The 26,017-nt window shown below is 41.3% G+C and overlaps 1 protein-coding gene across 7 annotated transcripts; it reads right to left on the bottom strand.

The window, feature by feature from the left end:
* Positions 1–854: 854 nt before the first annotated feature.
* tnk2a (tyrosine kinase, non-receptor, 2a) lies at positions 855–25,701 on the bottom strand. 7 transcript variants are annotated; one of them, XM_082545865.1, is made up of 22 exons: positions 25,494–25,701; positions 23,922–23,991; positions 16,272–16,434; positions 16,047–16,117; positions 15,560–15,760; positions 14,676–14,825; positions 14,163–14,258; positions 13,764–13,945; positions 13,553–13,679; positions 13,309–13,455; positions 13,062–13,156; positions 12,495–12,689; positions 11,737–11,828; positions 11,581–11,625; positions 11,263–11,498; positions 7,972–8,175; positions 7,257–7,876; positions 5,087–5,225; positions 4,397–4,492; positions 3,399–3,526; positions 2,778–2,834; positions 855–2,227 (listed from the first exon to the last, which is right to left on the bottom strand). In XM_082545865.1, the coding sequence occupies exons 3-22, from the start codon at positions 16,432–16,434 to the stop codon at positions 2,221–2,223; spliced, it is 3,051 nt and encodes a 1,016-aa protein (XP_082401991.1). In that variant the 5' UTR covers positions 23,922–23,991; positions 25,494–25,701; the 3' UTR covers positions 855–2,220. The 7 variants fall into 7 exon arrangements, 5 of the variants coding, with proteins under 5 accessions (XP_082401991.1, XP_082401992.1, XP_082401988.1 ...); XM_082545866.1 differs by having other exon boundaries at positions 25,600–25,701; XR_014278752.1 differs by lacking the exons at positions 23,922–23,991; positions 25,494–25,701 and adding an exon at positions 18,468–19,251 and having other exon boundaries at positions 2,503–2,834.
* Between the last annotated feature and the right edge of the window lie 316 nt (positions 25,702–26,017).

Raw genomic sequence — 26,017 nt, 5'->3', positions numbered from 1 at the left:
GTGTGTGTGTGTGTGTATACACATTTTTACAAATTAAATAGTAAAAAAAAAAAAAAAAATAATAATAATAATAAAATATACAGAGTTGAATATGTGCAAAACAAGTGGCATTTATATACAGTGTGGAGTGCATAATGTTGAAGTTCCAGTAGTGAAGCTGAGGTGTCTATGACGTGTTCAGCAGTCTGATGGCCTGATGGAAAAAGCTGTCTCTCAGTCTGCTGGTACGGGACCGGATGCTGCAGAACCTCCTTCCTGATGGAAGCAGTCTGAACAGTTTATGGCTGGGGTGACTGGAGTCCTTGATGATCCTCCCCGCTTTCCTCAGGCACCGCTTCCTGTAGATGTCTTGGAGGGAGGGAAGCTCACCTCCAATTATCCGTTCAGAGCACCGCACTACTCGCTGGAGAGCTTTGCAGTTGTAGGCGGTGCTGTTGCCATACCAGGTGGTGATGCATCCAGTGAGGATGCTCTCAATGGCACAGCGACAGAAGGTCCTGAGGATGCGGGGGCTCATGCCGAATCAGATACCTTTAATACCTGCCCACTCACTTTTACCACTCGGAGAACGCAGCCTCAGGATCCATGCTCCCATTCCCTTACATCTTCTCTTAGCCTGATTCCAGTGTCACATCGTGCTTCAGGGTCCACTTGCTCTGGTGTAAACAAAATAGTTTTAGGGGGATTTTTTCAGTTAATTTGACATTATTTAATCAAAGGATTAGTTTATCCCATTAAAATCAGACTTCCATATCCTTAACATCTTTGCCAACCACATATGTAGAGTTCCATCTCCGCTTTGTGTCTTCCAGTCTTCCCGCTGTATCCAACTAATGAAATAACCACAGGAAAGCTTTCAGAAATGAGATTACAGTTTATTATAAAACAACGAAGGCCATATTTGCATTTTACATTTGTAAGCAACTCAGATTAAACAGTACATTATAGTCAGTGTCACATTAAACAGATTTCATAGTTGAGCTTAACTGAATGCTTCACACATACTGAGTTATGACTGCTATAAACATATTCACCAAGCTGCTACCACCTGTCTGAAGTTTAACTTTCCAGTTTTGTTGTTTGTTTTTTTGTAAAAAAAAAGAAGAAACTTTTCCATGTAGCTGTTAAAATTTTTAATATCTGCACACGCATTATGAAATTTGGCATCGACAGCACGTAGCAGTAGCCCACTAAATCAAGTGCGTGACAGGTTCTTCAGCATGATGATTATCATACAGCAGAATCACAGTAAGATATAATAACCATGAGTTTAAAGTAGCAGTAGATATCTAATGTGCAGAGATTTGACTAATACCCTGTATCCACGAGGAAAAGGTAGGAATATTCCTATAATAAAAACTAAAGACATCACTCAGAATTCCTGCTGTTGTAAAGCCAGAAATGTTTTGCTTAAAGGCAACCTGTGGAGTTCTTGAACTCTCAAAGCACTATGAAGCAGTTTTTACGATTCACATTGCAATTTGCCAGCGACGGCAGGAAAGACGACGACATGCTGGGATGTGAAGAATGCAGGTTTCAAGACTTTTGAATGCCTTTTTACATGAAAACTCCACGTGGAACCTTTAAGACACAAAATTACAGTAATAATAATAATATCTGATATGCCTTCAGTCATATCAACATTTTCACTTCACTGATAGATTGTTCTTCTGACCAGCAGTTAGCATCTTTGTTGACATGCTCGGTAAAATGTTTTATACAACATTAATTGTATATTTTTCCTAAAAGTGCAACTATACGCCAGCTCATACCTCCCTGATTCTTTTTGACAGCAAAAAGCCATTTGACATTACAGTAAGCTTATGCACACACACGCACGCAGACACACACACACACAGGCCTCTACAACAACCTCACAACCAGAAAACGTCTGCAGCAGCTACCAGCTGAAACAAACTCTGGATTAATGCAATGATAAAAAAAAAAAGAACCAAAAAAAAAGATAAATAACAACTGTTCAAGTAAATATTGTGAATCATGTAACAGCTGCTCCTTTAGGTTATAGTGAGCATGCGAGTGACACAGGTAGTAGCAGGTATTCACACATGCTGCTTCAGAGACGCTTTTTAATGGTCATTAAAAAGCGTCTCTGGTCTTTGGAGCAATGAGTCATCCTGCCGACTCTGTGTCAGCGCGCTGATCCAGATGAGCTCGGGAGCTTGTCAGAAGGTGACTGCCGCTCAATTTGTCCTCCTGCTCTCACTTCCTAAGAAGCAGAAAAACAATGTACAATATCAGCTTCTTTGTTTAGGATTCTGTACAACAGCAAACAATCGCTGAACGCTGAGTGTTTAAGCTCTAAGCAGGGCTGAAAAATGAAGCCAAAAACTGCACTTCCTGTAGTGGCCACTGGAGGTTGGCTAGAAAAAAAAAAGCAGTGAATCGTGTGTTAAAATTCCTAAACTTACAGAACAAATAAACATGTTGCCTCTACATCTACATTTCCTGTTCACAGTTACTCATATTTCTAACTAAGCTCACCTGCTCACATTTTTATTGGGGATGCGTGAATGACAGATGGATTTTTACGAGGCTGCTGGTTTTCTGTTAGCTGTCACCACAGCAGAATATGACTTGCTGACCTCCTCTTGACCACGTTTGTGCTGTTATTTTTTCCTTTTTTCTTTTTTAATTTTTGCAGTGTAGTCAACTGTACAAACAGAAATCCAGATACTTTATCTTACTGCAAACTTAATAGCAGGAGTCTGTGTCTGTATTTTACAAATCAAGCCTGCAAGTCTTAGTGGATAATTTACCTCTGGCTCCAAAAAGCTCCCACATTCAGCGGTTCCACATACTTTTGACACTGCCCCCTAGTGACAGTAGCAGGTGACAAAAGTTTATTACTTTGATGAGACAATGATCGCCGAGTGTCAGCTGTGTCTGAGCTGACATATAATGACGCTTACTGTGGACAACAAATAAATGAATGACAAAAGCAAAATCCATAAAGTTAGATAAAAGTAAAAATGAGAACTTGAGGTTTTATTTTTTTATTTTTTTACAAACACTCTTTCCAATATGACCAACTGAAAATCTAAAATAAGAAAATTACTTGAGAGATTATTTTAGCTCAAGTTCTTTTTCTCACTGTGTCAACAAGTCAGAAATTTGACAGCCACAGGTTAAGAAGTGTATAAAATCTTCCTTAAAAGCAACCGGAGCAGCAGTCTAACAGGAGGATGGAGGAAGCAGATGGATCGTTAGCACATTTGTGCTTGTGCTGTCATGTCATGCTGACAAACTTAGCGGCACATTAAAAGCAGGTTTCAACCTGGGAGAGACATCAGCCGCTACAGACAGTAGTAACTCAGAGCTCAGTACTACAAAAAACAAAGTGGGCATCCGCTCTTTTCTGTCCATTTACTGTTGATTACCTGTTGCGATGTGGTCCGTATGTGTCCAGCATGACCGTGCTGGCATGTTCCAGGTCCCACTGGTGATGCTGCAGCAGCTCCTCGCACTCGGCTCTTGAACGCAGCCCTAGCCGAAACAGCTGCTCCACCTACAGCGCAGATGGTGAAAGAAGCATTTTAGACACGTGATTTACCATCATTGTTTTTACTACATTTAACTCTCTTCTTGCTGTTCTGATGCTCTTTTGCAGCATGAACACTGGCTTTCTTTAGCAACAGAAAAGCTCCCACATCCTAACCTTTATGATGACAATAAACTTTAGCTACCTATGTACTTCTCAAAAGCAGAGCCACTGAATCGCTTAAATGTTAAAATTGAAAGAAAACAATTTAATCCAGTTTCATTAATTATAATAAGACCTTTAAAAGCACAGGACAAAAACAATCAGTAACCTCCCTAACTCAATGTGTGTGTTTACAATCCCTGGTATACAACCCTCTTTCAGTTCTATGGTTGAACGTGTCATTATTAGTCTTGTCTTTATGTGACAAGACTAAGCCAAAATGTAGAATCAGCATGTGGAAAGCTAAGTACACCCCATGATTTAATAGCTTGTAGAAACACCTTTAGCAGCAATAATCTGAAGTAATTGCTTTTTGTAGGACTTTATCAGTATCTGACATCACAAGCTTGAATTTTGGCCCGCTCTTCTTTAATAGTTGCTTCATTGAGGTTTAAGTGCATTCATTTATGCACAGCTCTCATACCTTCCCACTGAGGTCTGGACTTTCGGCTATTGCAACACATTGATTCTTTTCTTTTTCAGCAATTCTGTTTTCAATTTTTTACTATGTTGGATCACACAGTTTACAGAGCAGTTCATAGTCCATCAGTAACTGCAAGAGGTAACACACTTAATAGCTGTTAATATGTCACTTTTTTGCGCTCTGATTCATTTATATATTCTTTGTTAACGGCAACAAATAAACTAGGAAAGTGTATAGACAGACAGTTGCACCTTTAAATGGTTTATGGCCTGAGGGATGCTCCACTCGTGGCTCTGCAGAGCAGCCTGACACTCCTCTATCGTGACACCGTGCACAGCTCCTTGGACCTGACAATCAGACAATAAACTTAACGTCATGTTTGCATTTTAAAGAAGTGCAACTGTCATATGGATACACATGAAAAGAAATCTACTTTTATTTCGGAGAGTAACTCTGCGTGGGCACATTTGTTACCATGCTTGTACAAAGAGAAGAAGTGACAAAACGAGCAGGTTTCCTTCTTTTCAAACTCTCTCAGTCACTTATGCAATGAATCAAACTGTTTTTAAATTAGCCACAAGCCCCTTGAAGTTTTTCCCTAATTCGCAGTCCCAATGAAATTAGTAATAAAGTTAATGATTTTCTTTTTTAATATTATTCTTCCTCAGGTAATGTTAAAACCATATGAATATGATTCAAATCTGCAGCTTTTTGAGCATTACATTCTCACAATTAAAAGCTTTGTTGATAAAAGGATGTGAATTCAATAAAAAGGGACAATTTAGCTTTTCATGTGTTATCTAGAAATCAGTGACTCTAATTTGTCTGCCTGTGGAAAACAACAGCATTCGGTGTTTGTCATTTCTGTGACTCTCAACAAATAAAAGTTATGACTTTTTTGTTTTAATAGAAAAAGTGACATTCCTTATGATCTCCCTCACCTGTGTGATGCTCTGTTCCCGTTGAATGCTGGGAGCTGCAGCTCGGCCGTTATTGTTGTTGTAGGAGGTGTTCGGTTTGGCTCCACTAGGGTGCTGCTGCATCATAGGTTTGACTGCCGCCATGTTGGCTGCTCCGTATCTGTTAAGAAACATGAAATATGGCATATGAATTATTTTGAATGGTAAATGGCCTGTATTTGTATAGCGCTTTACTTTGTCCCTATGGACCCCAAAGCGCTTTACACAACATTCAGTCATTCACACACTGGTGATGGCAAGCTACATTGTAGCCACAGCCACCCTGGGGTGCACTGACAGAGGCGAGGCTGCCAGACACTATTGCCACCGGGCCCTCTGACCACCACCAGCAGGCAATGGGTGAAGTGTCTTGCCCAAGGACACAACAACCGAGACTGTCCGAGCCGGGGCTTAAACCGGCAACCTTCTGATTACAAGACAAACTGCCAGCTCTTGAGCCACCATCGCCCCTTAGCTGATGATGTTTCTCTGTGAATGACATCTGAAATTTTACTGTTGCACTGAAGAAATTCTCGTAATAATAAGTCTCTGACGACATTTTCCAACTATAAAACATTTATTTAGCATAAGCTTTTATTTGCTTTCATAACTGTGTTACTTAAAAAGTTGGGATGCTGTGTAAAATGTCAAATTTCTCATTAGTTTCTAATTACGATTCCTCTGTATCTTGTTCCAGTTGTACGTTACTTTTGGTTAATTTCCCGCCGGTGCGACTGTCTGCCCCACTCTTATTGTCTGCTCTTTTCTGGGATTTTTTTGTTCTCTGGGTGAAATTGCATTGTTGATGTCAGAGGTAAGAGGAGAAAGGCCGGACTGCTTTGAGCTGATCAGAAGACGACTGTAACCAATCACAACCAAGGTATGAAGAAGAGCATCTCTGAAGTCACTGCATGTCAAACCTCCTGTCCACTCCTGTCAGCTAAAAACAGGAAACTGACACTACAGTTTGTACAGGCTCACTAAAACTGAATTACTGAAGATTGGAAGACTGGCGCCTTGTCTGAGGAGTATATTTCCGCAGCAACATTCAGATGGTAGGGTCAGAAATCATGGATCCATCCTGCCGTGTATCAACAGTTCAGGCTGGTGGTGGTTGTGTAATGATGTGGATTATATTTTCTTGGCACCAAATGAGTGTCACTTAAACACCACAGCATACATGAGTATATTTTGCAAAATGAAAATGAGTAAAATGTGGCCTCCACAGTCACCACGTCTCAGTCCATTAGAGCACCTTCAGGATGCAGTGAAACAGGAGATTGGCATCACGAATGTGCAGCACCTGTGTGATGCTTTTATGTCGATATGGACCCAAATATCTGAGGAATGTTTCCAGCTCCTCGTTAATCTATGGTATGAAGACTTAAGGATGCTATGAAAGACAAATGAGGTCCAAACTGGCAAGTGGTTGGTGAGCGCAACCACTTGCCAGCTCCTCTTTGTCTTTGGTATCTGGTTTAAAAGCTTGCTTGTTTTCTGTATTGGGGTCCCCCCTGAACTCAGCACACAGATGTGAGCTTTGTTTCAACAGCTTGACGACAAATTCAAACAAGCTGAAAAAATATTCTATTACAACAAATGCTAATAAAATAGCAATGCCTCATGCCAAGTGATTTGATGACTCACTTTAGCTCCTGATCTTCATGAAAATAAATAATAATAAATAAAAATTATGTCACATTTCAACCTAGGTGTTATTCACATAATAGTGGATATTTTTCACTTGTTATTTACCTTGTGGGAAATTTGGAAATAAATATATCCGTGTAAAGTCAGTAAGCGCTGAAGAAGGAGCACACGTGCCATTTAGTTAGTGTCACGCAATGCTGGGGTTAATTGGATGATCCCTCACATGCACAAACACCCCAGGTACGCGTGTACCATTTCACTTGATTGGTCCCATGTTATCAAGTCCTCAAATCCTCTTTTTTTTTGTAGGGTGCAGTGCTGATGTCAGAGCCATAAAAATCTCTAACACTGAGCTGGCAAAAATATAATGTTACCCCAACATTACATTTGAGGACTATTTTTTGTTTATACATATATGCTCTGGAAGAAATATAAATTATCAAGGGAACAAATTCGTTTTTTGCTCTCCACCCATAAAAATCTGCCTCCATGAAAAACTCACCTCTCCAGAAAAGCTGGTCTCTCCGGCAGTGGGACGGGGGCAGAGCTCTGCGAACTGTCAATCAGTGAGGAAAGGCCACGCCCCTCACGAAAGGCGAGTGGATCCAGTAAGGACGTGGAGGAGTACGATGAGCCAGGAAGTCCTAAGCGTGAGGAATGGGATGAAGCTTGAGGCAAAGAGGAAGACGACGATGGAGAGTTGGAGGACAGGAGTGGACCCAGCAGTCCCGATGCCCGACGGGGCGAGACGGCGAGAGGAGGAGGTGGCAATGCTACAGGTGACGAGGAGCGGGAGCCTGGCTGAGAAAAGGCGTGGTCTCTGGGTGGGATCTGAGGGGGTGTGTCATCTTCGTTGCCCAGTGAAATGGAGCTGGTGCGTGCTTCTGGGTTTATGGCACGGGCGGAGAGGTTGTGTTTGGAGGGACGCAGAGGAGGGACGGGACTGCGAGGAGGCAGCACAGGCCTGTCCTCAAAGCAGGAGGCAAAGGAGGAGGCAGACGAGGGAGATGGAGGGGGAAGATGGATCTGTCGGTGCGGGCCCAAAGGAGCCAGAGGCATGGGGAGTGGGGAGGAGGGGAGGGAGCGGCCTGTTGCCATTGGAACCTGCAGCTTCACCATCACCTACATCAACAGAGAAACAGCAGCTTTATGTTAGCTTGGGTGATAATTTAAAAGTAAAAATCGATCCCGAATGGCATTAATACAGCTTTCACTACCTCCCTCTGTAGCTCCTGGAAGAGGTCAGCTGACTGGGATTCGCTCCTTCCTGTCAAGCCACCACCAGCGGATGAAGAAGCTTCTTCAGTCAACCCTTTGTATATGGACCGCACTTCCTGGTCCTCTGATTGATCCTCAGCCTCTGCAGTAACTTCATCGTACGCTGGCTGGGGGAGAGGCCAGTCCAGAATGGAGGGAGTGTCCTGAGAAGACAAATAGATACAAGGAAAAGTTATCCAACGTTATTAAGATTTTTCCTGCATAACAAAAACAAAGTTTGAGCCAGAGCCAAAAGGAAATCATCACTGCTGCAGTAATATTACTTCTTTGTGTTCACTGGGGTTTGAATTACTCACATATGTCGTTATTAATTCTTCAGAAATAACCAGAAAATGCACCGATTTCCATCAAATCATCATTACATTTATATTTATTTATGCATAGTTACCCACTGTTGGTCAATAAAACCTGACTTTCAGCCAGAAAATCCTGAAAAATTGTTTTGCAAAGGTCTGGACCTTTGCATCCTCAGGACCTTCTATCACTGTGCCATTGAGAGCATCCTCACTGGATGCATCACCACCTGGTATGGCAACAGCACCGCCTACAACTGCAAAGCTCTCCAGCGAGTAGTGCGGTGCTCTGAACGGATAATTGGAGGTGAGCTTCCCTCCCTCCAAGACATCTACAGGAAGCGGTGCCTGAGGAAAGCGGGGAGGATCATCAAGGACTCCAGTCACCCCAGCCATAAACTGTTCAGACTGCTTCCATCAGGAAGGAGGTTCTGCAGCATCCGGTCCCGTACCAGCAGACTGAGAGACAGCTTTTTCCATCAGGCCATCAGACTGCTGAACACGTCATAGACACCTCAGCTTCACTACTGGAACTTCAACATTATGCACTCCACACTGTATATAAATGCCACTTGTTTTGCACATATTCAACTCTGTATATTTTATATATTTTATTATTATTATTTTATTTTATTTTTTTACTATTTAATTTGTAAAAATGTGTATACACACACACACACGTAGGAAAATATTTAGTATACACATCCAGAAATGCATACACTATTATATATTGTACATATATTTATTAGTTTCAGGTTGGCCATTCTTGTGTTTTGCTCATTTGTGTTGTTGTGTTTGCACATCTCTGTTGCTTGTGGGGCTCGCACACAAGAATTTCACTCGCATGTGCTGTGCCAGTGTGCCTGCACATGTGATGTGACAATAAAAAGTGATTTGATTTGATTTGGATATCCTCTTTCTTTCTTTTTTTTAATGTTCAAGCCAAGATATTAAGTTAACCTTGTTTAGCTAACAGTACAGCTCTGTTTAAAGAACTATTACAGAACCCAGAAGTTGGAAGTGGTCATTTCTGGTTGACCTATTAAGGTCCACCTCCTCCAGGGTTAGAGTTTTGTTTTAGTCACAAGTTTCAATTATTCAATATTGTTATATTGTTTGTTTGGTGGTGGTGGTCACCAAAGGTGATGAGATGGCTTACAGGGAGGAGGTCAGCGCCCTGACACACTGGTGCCAAGACAACCATCTCACCCTCAAACTCACAAAGACAAAAGAGTTGATAGTGGGCTTCCGGAGGTGTAGGGAAGCACACACTCCCATCACCATCAACACCGCTGCTGTGGAGAGAGTGAGCAGCTTCCGTTTCCTAGGCAACATCTGGCGAGGGATCTCACATGGTGAGTACACACAAAACAGTGAAGAAGTCGCAGCAGTGCCTCTTCTTTCTCAGGAGTCTGAAGTGATTCAGCATGAGCCCCCACATCCTCAGGACCTTCTACTGCTGTGCCATTAAGAGCATCACCACGTGGTATGGCAACAGCACCGGTTACAACTGCAAAGCTCTCCAGAGAGTGGTGCTGTGTTCTGAAAGGATAATTGGAGGTGGTGGTGTTGCCTGAGGAAAGTGGGTAGGATCATCAAGGCTCCAGTCACCCCAGCCATAAACTGTTCAAACTACTTCGGTCAGGCAGGAGGTACTGCAGTATCCGTCCCGAACCAGCAGACTGAGGGACAGCTTTTTCCCTCGGGCCACCAGACTGCTGAACACTGCATAGACACCTCACTCTCACCTACCGGAACTTCAACACTATGCACTCCATAATGTACATATATGCCATTTTTGTGCACAATATTCACACTGCTGACCTCTGTATATTTTACATATATGTATGTGTACACACACACACACACACACACACACACACACACACACACACACACACACACACACACACACACACACACACACTTTGGCATAGATATTACTAATGTGCATACATCCTTAAAATTGTACATATTTATTCTTATAATTCTCACATTCCTGCTCTTATATTTGGCTTGTTTCTTATGTTTCTTGTATTTTTTGCACACCACTGTTGCCTGTGAAGCTTGCTCACATGTGCTGTACCAGTGTACCAGTAATGTGACGTGACACTAAAAGTGACTTGATTTGTTTGAAATGCTTTTCTATTCCCATGTGAAGCACTTTGTAATAGCTTCCTGTCTTAAAAAGTGCTATATAAATAAATTTTACTTTTACTTCAAAAACTTCAGTATAAATATCATGAAGCTGCAGCTTGGTCAGGATGATTGAAGGCAGACTGAAGGTATGAGGTGGAATTGCTGTGCAACTCCGCTGAAGACCACTAAAGCGTGAACGTGTACATTATCAATCAATAAGTACTGATCATCCATCACATTGCACGCGCCTTGGGTGAATTCAAGTGGAAGGGGTTATTTATGACATTTCTAGGCCAAAGGTTGGACCACTGTCTCTGGGAAACAAGACAGCTCATCATTTGTGAGTACTGGCAAAGATTTCAAGCTGTGTGTGCACCACCTACACTTGATTGAGGATACTGCCATGCATGTGGCCGTGTAAGGTCCCTCGTGTCTTGAAAACCTTTGAACTACATCACAATCATTGTTTAGTTGTAGAGGGTGAACTGAAAAGATCAGATGGCTAATTCTCCAGATGAGCTGGGAATATAAGACCCCTCTGCTGTGATTACAGGATGGTTCCACTCAGGGAGTGGGTGACATTCAAAGAAAGAAAAGAATCATGCCAACCTCAGCTTGATCAACCCTCAACCTCAACAGTTCATTAAAAGACAGTTCTAGGCCATAATGAAAGGGGAAATGGGACTCATATTGGTCAATGCAGTCTTGAAGTCACATTAGGTGAAGTTAAAAAAAAAAATCTCTTACTAATGAGGGTAAGAGCATCAACTATTACAGTCTGACTCAGGTCTGAGCTACCTTTAGGGTGTCCTCATCTAGCTGCCGAGACTCAGTGAGCGGAGAAGGTGTGGTAGAGCTGAAACTGTCATCGGTGAAGTCAATAAGCGACACCTCGCTCTTGGCTGAACGCACGCCTGTCCCCTCCCACGGCCGAAGCTTCAGACCTAGGGATGCTCCCAGCTTCTTCAACCCAGACGACGCGCTGGCGTCTTCCTCGTCATCGTAATCGTCCATCACAGAGTCGTAGAACGGCTCTGGACACACATGAAACTCTAGATTTAGATAATTGCTTCTACTGACATGCATGTGTTTGAAGGATTAAAGAAAAAATCTCACTCTTGAGCAGAACGGCAGGTTGGGGTGGACGAGGGGGAGGTAGCTCTGATAAAAACAGACAAAGGCGTTTAGGTTCGATTTGACATGCATCGGTGTAACAGAAAAGTTAGATCACTATTCAGCAAAAATACAGTCTCACGGCACAAATGAATTTACTCTTGGCACGGTTGGGAAGTTTGGTCGGTCTCGCAATGCCTGAATCCATTCCCAGGACATCAGGAGGGTCCATGGGGTTCCCCAAGTACAGGCTAAGGAAAGAAAATCATTTTTATGTAATAAAAGTTTAAAATTGAAAATAAGTCCAAGTCCTGTCCTTTAACTCATACTGAAGATGGTTGAAGCTAATAAACATACTTGTTAATAACATGTTAATAATCCCGTTGTAGGAACTGGAACATCAGTAAAATTATTTCACTACTCCTCTATTGTTGCAAACAGTGCAGTGATGTGGACGTGTCTTCTAAAATCCTCTAAAGCTCAACAGCAAAACATCTGTTAAACTATGCATGATACACAGCTGCCCTCTAGTGGGGAGCTGCAGTATAGGCAGTCTTAAAATAGTACATGCATGGTTTCAGTTAAAACGCAATTTTAGTGCTTTGGCTTTATGTGATTTTTCTTCTTTCAAACTGATTTTTTTTTTTAGAACTGTTATCTGTTCTCCTGCCTTATCATTGTGGAATCCTAATGTAAATAACACAAATCTATAAATCCTCCTTCCTAACCTGTTTTAAAGAAGAGTCTATTCTGTAATAGATTCATTTTCCAGTCTTCTATTTCTGCGTTCTGGACTTGTGGTGGGACTCTAACATTAGCCCAGCAGCCTAGAGCCATCCATGGACGCAGAAAGCACAGTCACATCTGACGAAGCACACTGTATGACACTACATTACTGTAGGTACTGTATCATTAACCTGTCTATGCGGTCTGCGTGTCCCCAGCTCCTCTGGGGGTCTGTGTCTCCATGTCCAGTGTGTATAAAAGAGTGTTTAAGTGGCCGGCTGATGTCCTGGGCGGAAAGACCGGCGACTGACGTCACTACATGACGGGGAAACTGACCAACACGCAGTGTGCGCCTGTTCTGACCTCGCCACCAGTAGTGCTCTGCCCTGAAAACACACAAACAGGTATGAAAACAACGTGGTGACTGTCCTACAGTAATGTGCATTCTTGTAGCAGTACACGTTCTTAATTGCCAACTTCTGGGTTTTAATTTAGTAGTTAGGTAGTTACAGACATACAATATATACGATGCACACACGCATATTAATGTGATAAGGAAGTCATAAGATTATAATTGCAGTAATTTTCTACAATGTAAGGAATCCAGTTTCAACGGGAGATCCGTTGTGTAGTAGGCACTTACATAAGCACGACTCTCAAACCCACTAACCTGATTAAGAAACTGCTTGCTCTCTCAAAATCAGGCTAAAAGGATGCCTTACAGGCATGTTCTAGCTAACAAAACATCACACACTGACCTTCCTTCAATGATGGTGATAACATCATTCATTGTAATCTGGAGCTTGTCTTCCTCCTCAAAGTCCTGCAGGGCTCTCATATCTGTGGGCATGGTCTGCAGAGCACACACAGTGTCGTTAGTGTCACCAGCAGAGTCAAAGACAGCCTTTAGACATGGAATACATACTTGCAGCCAACAAAGAATCGTTTCCTAAAGCACATTTAGTGATTACGATCGACAGTGTTTTACTTAAACTACTGTGCTACCTCGAGCAGGAAGTCTCTGAGGGCAATGAAAGTTGGTCTGTCTTCAGGTTTGGGGCTCCAGCACTGCAGCATCACATTGTAGATATCCTGAGGACAATCGTCTGGTTTACACAGCCTCTCAGCTTCCACGTCCACCTTGTGAAGGATCTGTAAACCGACACATAAATAATGGCGTGATTAGCTGAAGCTAATGAATAATTCATTTATTTTATTTTTTATGTCAGAGGGTTGTTCAAAGATGCACCTGGCTCCCATTCAGACCCAGCCACGGCTCCTGTCCGTGGGTGAACATCTCCCAAAGGGTGACCCCAAACATCCAGGTGTCAGATGCGTGAGAGAAAGTGCGAGACTTCAGAGACTCTGGAGCACACCTGGAGAGATCGGTGAAAAACAACTGAGACGCTGAGATAATGAAACACAGATAGTATGTAGAGACAGAAAAAAGTCACTCTCACCATGGGAAAGGGATTTTGTGGCCTTCCTCCATGACGTATTGGTCGGTGTGTTTAGGCAGTGCCCTCATTAGGCCAAAGTCTCCAATCTTCACAGTTTCATTGGTGGACAGCAGCACATTACGGGCTGCGAGGTCCCTGTGGAGGAAACGCTTCTGCTCCAGGTAAGCCATCCCACAGGCCACCTGTGGAGAAGGTGTGGAGTGACAGATGGGAGCATTTTTGCATTCTTACACATGGGAAATGTCATAAAATAGAGCTGTATCTCCAACAAATAAATATTTAAATTTAAACAAATGTACAAATATTATGGAAACTGTACTCAAGAAAATCTAATTAGAGAGAACAGTGTGATAAAACTGAATTTCATTGTGGGGTTTTTTCCTTTCGGCATTAACTGACCTGCACGCCATAGTTACACAGCGAGGAGATGAGGATGTGACCCTGCCGCTTTCTGAGCCGATCCAACAGGGAGCCCAGAGGAGCCAGCTCAGTCACCTACACTCCAACAAACAAAATGTGCTCAGAGCTCATTGTGTTTATGTTTTGTGCACTGCTTTTAAAATATATAATCCCGTCTGTACTGTTTTTCAGTGCTTTTTTAAAAAATATGTTACATCTGGAAGCGGCAAATCTTTAACTTGTAGACTGTGTGAACTCTTTTGTACTTGAATTTCCTCTGTGTGTGGGAAACACTGATCTTATATTCAGGGCTATTCTAAAGTAGCCAGACCTGAGGCAGCAGAAACTCCTGCAGGCTAAACTGAGCTTAACAGCTCTGAAACATTCAGCGTAAAATCACTGAAAACATCTGATAGCTCAGCAGCTACAATGTATCGACTGTTGGAAATAAATCAAGTTCTCAAAAAGAGGACAAACTCCCTCTTATAAGTGTGTGTGTGTCTCATGGATTACCATCTTCATAGGCTGTGTGAGGACGATGCCATACAGGCGGATGAGGTTTTGGTGGCTCAGTGAATGCATGGCATTCACCTCTCTGATGAAATCATCCAGACCGTCTGAGTCCAGTACATTTGATTTCAGGCATTTTACTGCCACTGACAACTACAAAGAAAAGGAGAGCTGATTTTAGAGAAACCTCTGTAAAAAATAAATAAGTAAATCACTTTGTGGAGTTCAAATGGGATGCTCTAACTTAAGAGGAAGTGACAAATACCCAGCAAATGTGTCCTTTTGGGGCATGTGTGGCCTCGCTGCGGGCAGACCCACACAACCCACAGTGGGCCGCAGAACACGCGTGATATTTCAGAAAATGAAAGATTGGACTGATAACATTCACTTCTTTTTCAGTATATCAATAAGATTCATTTTACTAAAATGGTTTGAATCAGTCACCTTCTCTCAGCCTCATATTTCTGACTGTGTACTAAAACATGTTCTGTGTTTTCATCTTCTCCAGAATAGTCACATTTCCTTGTATAATGTTTCTTTTTTATAAATAATATACCAGCCAACATGCCAGTGTGGGCCCTCAGTGGGTAGCTGTGGGTGAACTGTGGGGCTGCAAACCCACATTTATCCTACGTGGGCCCCTAGTTGGTGTGCACACAGAGCCCATGGCATCTTTGCCCTTTCTACCTCCTACGTAGGTTTTCTCATGCAAGGAGACTACGAGTTGCCCACAGATATATTTCTTACAGGCCCAAAAGGGATAAACTGCTATGGGACCCACATGCTTAGCCTAGATGGGACCCAAGTGGCTTGTTTGTGGGCAAACACACCCTGAGCCTCTATGTCATACATTCTCAGCTGCCTCATACTGTGTTTCTTCATCTCACCACTCTGCCGTTGGGTGCAGTCCACTCTCCTCGCCGCACCACCCCGAATGTCCCGTCTCCAAGCCGCTCAAACAGCTGAAGCTCCGACTCTCTAATCAGGCAGGTGAGCGCGGCCCCTGACTCACTACTGGCCGGGGCCGCGGCAGACGATGCCCCGTGGGGCTGCTGTGTGTCAGCGTCCGGTCGTTTCACTGGAAACACCTGCAGGGCCAGAAACTTCTTATGCATGCGAACACGCTTGATTTGAATCTGAATGAATCTAAATTAACCTATTTTGATAAAAGACACACATAGACCATGTGACATAACATGAAAAAATAAAATAAAATTAGAATCAAAGCCACATCAATACAAACTAAAATTCCTTTTCCTAAATATACCTGAGGGTGAAAGCAGACATTTTTACAAATGCAGCTTATACATGAATATCATATTGTGAGATTGCAGCCTTGCTTGAGCAACTTTCAGGACAGGAGAGGTACTGCACCTTGCTCATCCAGGATTTTCTTTTATAAAGGGCTCGTCTCCTCTTGACTGCCTCCCAGAGCCTCCTCTGACCTGGACCAGCAAAAATACAAACACAAATAAACCTGGATTTTATTGTATGTTTATAGTGTATTTTTCTAAAAGATAACACACAGACACATCTGATATTTGTTTAGATTACCTGTTTATCACGTAGGTTTGGGGTGAAAAACACTTAAAGAGGTACCTGGGCGTCCCATGCCGATCTTCTCCAGGTCTTCATTCTTGACGTAGTCAAAGTGTGAGAGTCGTGTGACGTTGAGATCATCACGGATCCGAAGGAAGTACTGCTGCAGCTGCACATCTGTCAGCAGCTCCAGCAGCCACTCTGTGCCCTCCTCACACTGCATCTACACAGCAAACACACATTTCACTTGCATCAGGATGCATACAGTGCTGTTAACAGCCTCCAGTTTTAACATAGCTCTGCTTATGCAATTGAATTGTTCCATTACTGAGCGTGATGTTAATGGACCCCATTAATGGGCACACTGTAATGTGTGCTCTAAGTGCAGGAGCTACTCTCAGCTATGAAAAGCCAAAATGACTGATGGGATGTGACATCTGCAGCACCAATGTAATGATTAGATATCTGGAAAAGCATCAAGAACAGAAAACAATAAGTGCTCATATTTTAAGAAGCTGGAGTAAGAAAATTTGGGGCATTTTTACTCCTGAAAATGACTTTCAAGATTCAACAAACACATTTTCTGACAATTGTTTAGGACGCTACTGTTTCATCTTTTTTTGCAGATTCCCCAGCAAAATGTACTTTCTGCTGCTCCTTTATTTCCCAAGGGGTAGCCAAAGTGGATAGATCTGCATATTTGATTTGGCACCGATTTTACGCTGGATGCTCTTCCTGACGCAGCCCTCCCACTTATCCAGGCTTTGTGCAGACACGAGGAGTACACTAGCTTGAGACCCCTTAAGGCTGGAATTTGTGTCTCGAAGCAGGAGTCATTTTTGCATGTGCAGCAAATGTGCAGATTCACAGATTCACAAGTTGAAAGACCTTTAAAGTTTTTCACAGACTTTAAATTATTAACTAAAACCAGTTTTGCACCATTTCATGATAAGCAAACTACAATTTCCTCTTAACTAATTGCTTTAATTGTATACCGTATACGGTGACAATATACTACAACATTTACTTTGCCTTAATCTAATGTCACTCTTACATACAAACTTCACTTACTGATGTCAAGCCTAAAACCAACAGTGGTTTAATTTAGCCAAGAAAAGAGGAGCTAGCCAGGCTCTATGTGAAAGAGAAAGATCCAAGTAAATCGCATCTAATTAGCAATATTGTGTGTTTGTTGAGGTAGAATAAGTGAAGTGACAATTTTCTTGGATAATTAATAAAGATACAAAATGTTCATTAGATCTTTAGAGTGTTTGTTAGCGTTACCTTTACAGCATTTGTCTGTAACTGTAGTCTACAGTCTTTGTTAAGCTAAGGTAAACAACCACTAGCTCTAGCTTCTTGCTTTTTGTATAGCTTCATCCTAATATTTCAAAACTATTAAAAGATGTAAACGCATTAATACAGCGCTGTCATAGAGCTCTTTGCAAAACTAAACTTTACCCTTGGGAGCAGCACATTAAGCACAGAAACATGTTTGAGTTGGCTGAAATCCCCACTCCATAGACAAACGCATGTTCAAACAGCCCCAATTGTGGAACCATGACTTAAGCATTGGACTAGCATTAGCAGGTTCGCTCTGGATTCAGGACCCCAACACAAAATAGTTAAAATTTAACGGAAGCAACATTAAGTGTGAAGGCTTTTGTCTGCCATTCACAATTAAAAACCAGAACAAACAAAACAAAACAAAAAAATCCAGGCAGAGGTACGTTAAAATTTCAAAATGTTGACCTACTTAATCAAAAGTAACTTTAAATTTTGAGATACTCAATCAGTAAGTCAAAATTTTGACATGAAATTTTGAGACAATAACCCAAATTAACTTGATATTACCTCTGCAGACTTGCAGAAACAAGCTTCCATAATTAAGTGGCAGGAATACATTTGTTTGCTTGTTTGTTAATTTATTGCTTTATAGTCAATTGCTGTTGGGTAATTTTAGACCCTAAAACTGAATTCAGAATGAAGTTTTTTGGTTTAACTTATAACTGGTGCAGTTACAGGGTTCACAAAGTAGACACTGTTTTTTAAACCATGAGGATACTAAATAATTTAAACAGACATCAAATGAAATCTGGTGTCTGTTGTAAGATTAGACCCAAGATCAATACACCTGCATCCCCACACCCACACTTATATTCATAGAAAAACACTGAACAAAAAGACACAGACATAGTGTAATTACAGCCAGAGAAGAAGAGATGCTGCACATCCACCCACAACTTCAGACTTTACCATTTGTCCACCGACACTCCTGTCTCCCGCCTCTTCATCCTCCCCCTCCCCCTCTCCTCTGGTGTAGGGGAGTCGCTGGTACATATAGCTCTCCCCCATACTGCAACAGCTCCTCTTGTCCTTTTTGTATTGAGCCCTCCTGTTTCTGCGCTATTCAGAGGAGGCGTTAGCTCTGCTGCCGCGCTCCCCCTACTCCGAGTCTAGTTTGCTAATCTCCTCTCAGCTCCATGACCTTCTCCGCTCAATCGATGCGCGCATGCACAAACACGGACACAAACGCACCAGGAGGCATTTGACGCCACTCTCTCCTGTCGTATCACCTAAAGCTATCTATAAACTCCTTCACTCCTCCCTCCCACTGCTCCTTTCTCTCCCTGCTGACTCACGACTTCCCGCAGTATCGGACACCTCCATGCTTCTCCGTCTCTCCAGCTTTTCCTCCTCTCCTCTTCATCTCCTTCTGGCTCAGCAGCCAAGCCCACTGTCTGATGTTAAATAATTCAGCAGCTCTAATGAGAGGGCGAGTGGAAGAGGGAGATCTTAGAGGAAGGAGGGGAAAGACTGCAGATAAAAAATAGGTGGACAGATGGATGGTCAGGCTGAAGAGAAAGGAGATGGAGACAGTTCCCAGCATGCATTTAATAGATTCTGACATGCAGATGGCATAGGCGCTAAGCTCAACCCAAACAAGCAGAACATTTCTAAAAGATGGTAACGTGATGTGGCCATCAATTTCAGGAAGTGTCAGAAACGTTGCTGAAATCTCTCATCAAGTAAAAACTGTGAAACAGTCACTGATTGCAGTTTGGCAGACGAGAGGATTTCCTGCTTTTCTCTGTTCTATATTAACCGAGCACAGTACTGTTTCAGGCAGATCATGAGGTCAATCTCAGTCACAATCCAGGCAGATCAGCTGATCTCAATCCCAGATCACATCAGCTGACGCCTCAGCTGATAAGCTTCCGCACATCCAATTAGCAAATCTCATATAGGGCGCGCTATTTAAGCTGCTTCAGATTGTGTACAGTTCCTGCATATCTGCAAAATTTACATTACAAACCATCTCCACCCCAGCCTCGGGGGGTGGGGGTCTTGCTCCTGCTCTTAGAGATGTGTCCCAGAATAAAGCTATACCACTGAATTTAAATTAGTGCAGATGGAAGTCACAATCCTCCTTTTACTACAGCAGTCTTAAATTATAGTCCTGCTGTGAGTCAAGACAACCGTAATTTGTCTTGACTCACAACAAGCAATTAAGATAGTTCTGTGAGGCATTTAATCACTATTTAATTAGAGTTTAATTGATCAAAAAAACACTGGCAAAGAATGGAAAGGACAATGGCTAAGGAGCCCAAAGTGTGCCTAGAACACATCATTACACCACCACCAACCTTAACTGCTACACCCTATTCAGTACCTGCCATCCGAATGTCACGGCAGAAATCGAGGCCCATCAGAACAGGCAATGTTTTTCCAGTCTTCTGTTGTCTAATTTTGCTCAGCCTGTGCGAATTGAAGCCTCAGTTTGCTGTTGTTCCTGTTCTTAGCTGACAACAGTGAAACCCAGTGTGGTCTTCTGCTACCGTAGCCTATTTATTCAAGGTTCAATATAATATGCATTCACAGATGGTCTTCTGCTTGCTTTGGGTGAATTCTAAATCATTACCCAAATTATCTGGGATATCACTCATTCCCTCTTTTATATATATTCCTAAAGAGTTCACTTGCAATAAATATACAATTGTGCATATAAGCTACATTGCCTGTCATGTCTAGGTGCAATCCTAACATCAGCAGCAAACACTGCATAGCCTTTATGCATTTACTGTGTACACTCATACTGTTTATAGCAAAATATAATTTATTAGTCAGTTTTAATTCATTTGAGCAGACTTAAAACAGATGTTTTAGCTATTTAACTAGATTAAAAAAAACCAAAAACATTTCACGATTATCAACAACATATGGATGCTGGATCAGATATAATATCTGAAAATCAGAATATCAATTACTCCATGAGATAATTTATTTTCTATGCAGCTCTAATTATTGTGGAAAACATTTGATTGTTTTTTCTCTTCTTTTCTTTTTGAATTTATATTATTAACATAAAAGGATCTCAGTGTGGCTTTTTCTTTGTTTGAACTGGTTGAGAAGTGGGTGGGCTGCCATATACAGTTTCTGATCTGATTACGTATATCAAAGTACATCTTGTTTGGCAGTTAAAGCCGTTAACAGTGTTGAAGTGCAGTGCTGCAGATCCTGCTGTAATTCAAAAATGAAAGAAAGGCAAATGTGAGAAACTGGGCTGTTACTATTAGCAACATGTGACAGCAAGATGAGCTAACTGGTGCATGAAGTCACTGGTTGGATCATTCATGCTCATGTATGAGTGTGTGGGCGCATCTGCGGCCTAAATGAGGACAGAAGCAGATCTTTCATCTCTGCACGGCATCATGTGTTTTATTGAGGGTGATGGTCCAAAAATAGGAGAGCTAAATTTAGCTTATGTTCAGTGGCAATAGGAGGGAAGTGGCTGCTTAATTTTTCTCTCATCTTAGCATCAGATATCTGAGGTTCAATCGGGACTGTCAACGTGCACAGATGAGGATTTATTCTGCATATTTCATCCCTGGCCCGTCCTGGTTTAGGCAGAGCATGATATGAATTCAACAGCACCTGGTAGAATTTCCTGCCATATTTATTTGTGTGTTTCAATATTTCTGATATAAGTCACCTTAAAAGAAAAAAAAACACTGCAGGAAAAGAAAGCTTTGAGATTCATTCAGCCTGTGCTTTGGAAAGAAAACAACAGTTTTCTTCTGCAATTTCATAACTAATTCAAATGTTACACCAAATATTTGGTCACTAGAGTTAATGAGATAAAAGTTTGAGGTTTTGGTTTCTTTCTGTGAAAGAGGCCACAATGCAGCAACTCCAGCAACACTTGAAGGAAGATGAACAACTTTAATAATTGACCAACGCGTTTCGGCTTGTGGCCTTCATCAGGGTCATGAGGTGTCAACATGATTTTTCTCATGATCTTGTGTAATTTAATCGCTTGTTATATGATTTAAAACTGATCCAAATGTTCCAGTCAAGAAGGGAAATGTAAACATGATTGTGATTTAATGCAGGTGAAATATTGCTGGTCTTACTGCAAACAGATGAAAATTAGTAAACTGAAAAGTAGGGCTGGGCCATATCATACAGTTCATAATACTGGTATAACGTTAGGAATGATAAGAAAATGTCGATATTACGTGCTGCACAATAATGTTTAATATTTAGTAGCTACTGTTATATTCCCATATATCATCGTGATGTTGTTTATTCTATTGCTCTCGTTTTCTTCTGCTTGTTTTCTTTTTTCTTTCTCAACAGGTGATCCAGGTGATCGATATATGTATTTTTTTTTGTCTGCTTATTTAGTTGGTTTGTTTTTTTGCCCTTTATCCCCGTCCCTCTTCTCCACTGTTTTTTTCCCCTCTTCTTTTCTCCCTTTTCTTTTCCTCATTCAAGTCTGTCCCATATCTAGCAAGTGAAAATAAAAAATAAATAAAATAAACAATAAAAGGTGAATCAAATAGACCACTACAGCAAGGCTGGGATGGTCAATTTGGTAAAGTAAATCCGTTGGGCATCTTTCCTCACCTTTAGACAAGATTTCTGATGACAAAAGAACCAAACGGGACAGGCGCAAAAAAAAAAAGGAATGATAACAAAATGGAATATGGCGATAGAATATGGGTAAAACGCGCATGTGCAGTGCCTTTGTTTTCATACGCACATGGCAGAAAAAGTAAGGCAGCGACGGAGAATGAGAAGGGCGAAAGCGGATCGTTAAATGAAACGGATGAACCAGAATTGGTTTGTAAAAATGCTGCAACTTCAGTGGTGTGGAACTGGTTTAGCTTTCGTCCGTCAGATACACAACAAAGCACATTTTTTGGTAGAGCATGCAAGCGGCCCGTCGTTATTACCGTGTTTTTCGGAATCTAAGTCGCTCTTAAAATTCTTTGATTTTCTGAAAAATCGACAGTGCCTTATGTATGAATTCTGGTTGTGCTTACTGACCTCGAACCCATTTTATGTGGTACACAGCGCTCGAAAATCTGTCAAAAAATGTTTTAGTACAACTTTGGTAGCTACGAAGCCACACCGCTTGATGGATTGTCCGAGCATTATGGCTACCGTAGTCAGGAGCCTCGCTGAGTGATACGTGCTGTGCTTCAACATAATATTACCGTATTGTGTGTGTATAACCTGTATAACCTTAAGTTTTGTGGATATTTTACATGGTTCTGCTCAGGATATGTCGGCCAATTTCCACTGGAAATGCCTTTTGGTTAAACTGTCAGCAAGGAATTTGCATTTGCACTGTTACATTTTTATATAACTTTAATGCACATAAAAAAAACAGCTGCTTGTTTAAGTAAAAATACATTGATGGGGGTTTTTTGCACTAATAAAGTTGCAGAGTTGTAAAGTTTTTTGTCTCGCGTCAATTATATCGTCAGTTATATCATTATTGCAAATGTTCAAATATATATCGTGATAAATATTTTTGGCCATATTGCCCTACTGAAAAGAGTAAAATATAACTGTCACAGCAAACTCCTTATAGAAACAAATCTTACCACAGACATTTTGGTCATATCTCTAGGCGACTAAATGGATGAATGAGAACCATAAGCTCACTTTCAAGGGTCAGCAGGATATAAATATAAATATTGCACGAGTTTGTTTTTTTTAGTTTAGCTTATACTTTTACCACACATGCTGAAAGTTACACATTACAGCTTCTTTAACAGCTCAGTCCAAAGTTAGGATATGATCAATGACTCATGGCTCATCCCATAGACACAGGAAGCTGAGAGAAATAAGGACACTCAGCTGATTTTTTACTTCCATAACAAATGGATATATGTCAGTGCAACAATATGATTGGCTGTTGGGAGACAGGTGAGGTTGACGGCCATTATTAGAGTTACAAACTTCTCATATTCAGGATTTGTTGAGTCTCGTGTCTCTCTTTTATAAAGTCTCTAGTTTCAATAATATTACTGGGGAGGCCAAACCATGACTCATAATGTTTAACTGTATGTTTCCAATCCAGGTATGCAGTGTATTTGGAATAATTTCCATGCTAATAAATGAAGCTGAACAATCAGATTCTTTCTAGATGTTACTGCATAGTGAATCGAAATCTGATGGTTCTATGTGTTGAGAGAGATGAGGCATTAGTAATTAGTAGGAACTGAGAATGTACATTAATATTTATTCCTATAACCAACTTCCAAATACACACAGTGCTAGTCCAAACAGCTCCAAACCATAAAGATCTGCACTTCTAAAGGTAACCTGAGGCAGCAGAGACCACCCTCAGTTACTTTGAGGCATTTAGTGGAATTGGTTGTGAACGGTCATAATGTTTTGGCTTATCTGTCGCACCCTGCAGGGGTCCTCTGGTGGAGTCACTGGAGGTCATCTGGCTGCAGCCATGGATGAAGGGACTCCACATCTACACAAAGTTAAAGAGAGACGGAGAGCAAGTCAGTGTCAAAACTATTAACAAGAAAGGAAAAAAACAAAACACTTCAACAAAAATTTCCATCTGCTGCTGTGAAGAGAGCAGCAGAAAAACTCTCAGAAGCAACAGCCGGTAGAAATTGTGCAGGAGGTGAAAACGAGCACGCAGGAACAGGCTGTGCCCATATTGTCACCACGGGGGAGGCTCAGACAGACCTGCTGCCTCATCGCTGAGAAAGAGTGTAGAAAGTCAATTGTTTGAGAATGAACTCTTTTAAAAAAAGATTTTAAAGTGTAAAATGATTATTTTAGGGTTTAAAATTGTTAACTGTTTGAATACTAATTCAAGTGATCATAGACAGTCTTTCACACTATTGCATCTCATTAACATATGGCAGGAGGTGTGTTTGAATTCATAGTGTACAGGATTTTCTGCATTTCACAGCTGTTACTTTACTGGCTGATTGACAAATGCTCTCTAGTCCAAAAATGACTAATGAATGTGTTTGGTAGTTGTGTTTGTAATCTTTCTCTACTTATATGGTAGTTTCTAATGCGTCCTCTTAAACAGGGGTGTCAGAACTAAGGCCCAGGTCCAGAATCGCTACGGCAAAGCTCAGGCCCCCTGGAAGGCTTTGGAAAATGTGAAGGATACATAAGTTTTGGACTTTAAATAGTAGATAAAGACTTAAATCAGATAAAAGTTATTGTTTTTTCACTATCGACTGTTGAAATTTCAAAACAAATAATACATTTTGTAAACACAGAACAGTCTGTGCCCAGAACTTTTTCTGTAATTTCACCCTTTTGCTTATTTCTTACAAATTAAGCCCAAAGTTTAGTGGTAACGGTTACTTTCATTTACTACAGCATTTTGTTATTGTGTAGAAAAACTGTGCCCTACTGCTGAAACTGCACTTCTTTTTTCTTATATTGAGATATCTCAGATTGAACGTGTAGTTTACACTGACAGAAAGAGGTCTGTTCTGATCCAAGTGGGCTGCATGCGGCCCACAGTGTAAAATAACATCCCTGCCCTGCAGAACCACACCAGACATTGCAAGACTATTTAGTGCAGCTGCACACTGATAAACTGACATGTACATATAGTGGGCTGGCCCTTTATTCGTGACTAAAGATAAGATTGCTTTATGTTTTTGTAAAAGTTCCACATAAAGTTAAATCAGTCAGATAAACAGTTGAGAGTAAGCAGATAACATCTCTCTCATGCTGAGAGCAGAAAAGATTTTAATTCATCTTCTCAGTCAGTCAGCCTAAAGCTGATTAGCCCTAAGTGGACACACACTCGTCCCAATACAATGAAGAGCCAAGGCTAATAATATTACACCCCCTTTTTACACTGTTTTATACTTTTTCCACTATTGTTCGCTTGTAATTTTTTTTATTTATGAACTTAACGTGTTTGTTTTGGTACAACATGTACAAAAACCATATCCAAGAAAGAGCAACAGAGATGACCCCCATCGTACCGACCTAAAACGACGGGCTTTCCGGAGGGGACTGTCCCTCTCCTCCGGTCACTCCTCACTCTGCCCGCCGTACTCAGCCGTGCCGTTTATCGGGTATCTGTGAAATTCACCTGAACCGTTATCTCCGTCTCTTTCCTCCGTTAATTCCGGGACGCTTCCCAGTGAGCGTGCAGGGTTTTCAGAGCGTCACGACACGTCAGAAGACGGAACTCACCAAAATAACAGCACATCTTGTTTAGAAATTCAACTTTCAAAGTAAAAGCACACGTTACAGAAGTTATTTTATTTCCCGCTAATTTTTACGTCCTCTTTACACACTTTACCATTACTTCATTAAATTGGAGGCAAGTATTTGATTTATATCGGTTGTCCGATGTAGGGTTACTTGCAAAACTCTTGAGGTACACCAAAAGTTTCTCTAAAAACAAATTTGTCTTTTTAAAATTATTTTACACAAGCTACAGTCATGATTGAAATTTAAAATTATTAATGAGAAAATGAGTTCAGTAAATCTTCAATTTACTGAAC

The sequence above is a fragment of the Aulonocara stuartgranti genome (assembly GCF_965226115.1).
Source record: "Aulonocara stuartgranti genome assembly, chromosome: 9".
NCBI lineage: Eukaryota > Metazoa > Chordata > Actinopteri > Cichliformes > Cichlidae > Aulonocara > Aulonocara stuartgranti.
This window is presented reverse-complemented; position numbering and strand designations above follow the sequence as displayed.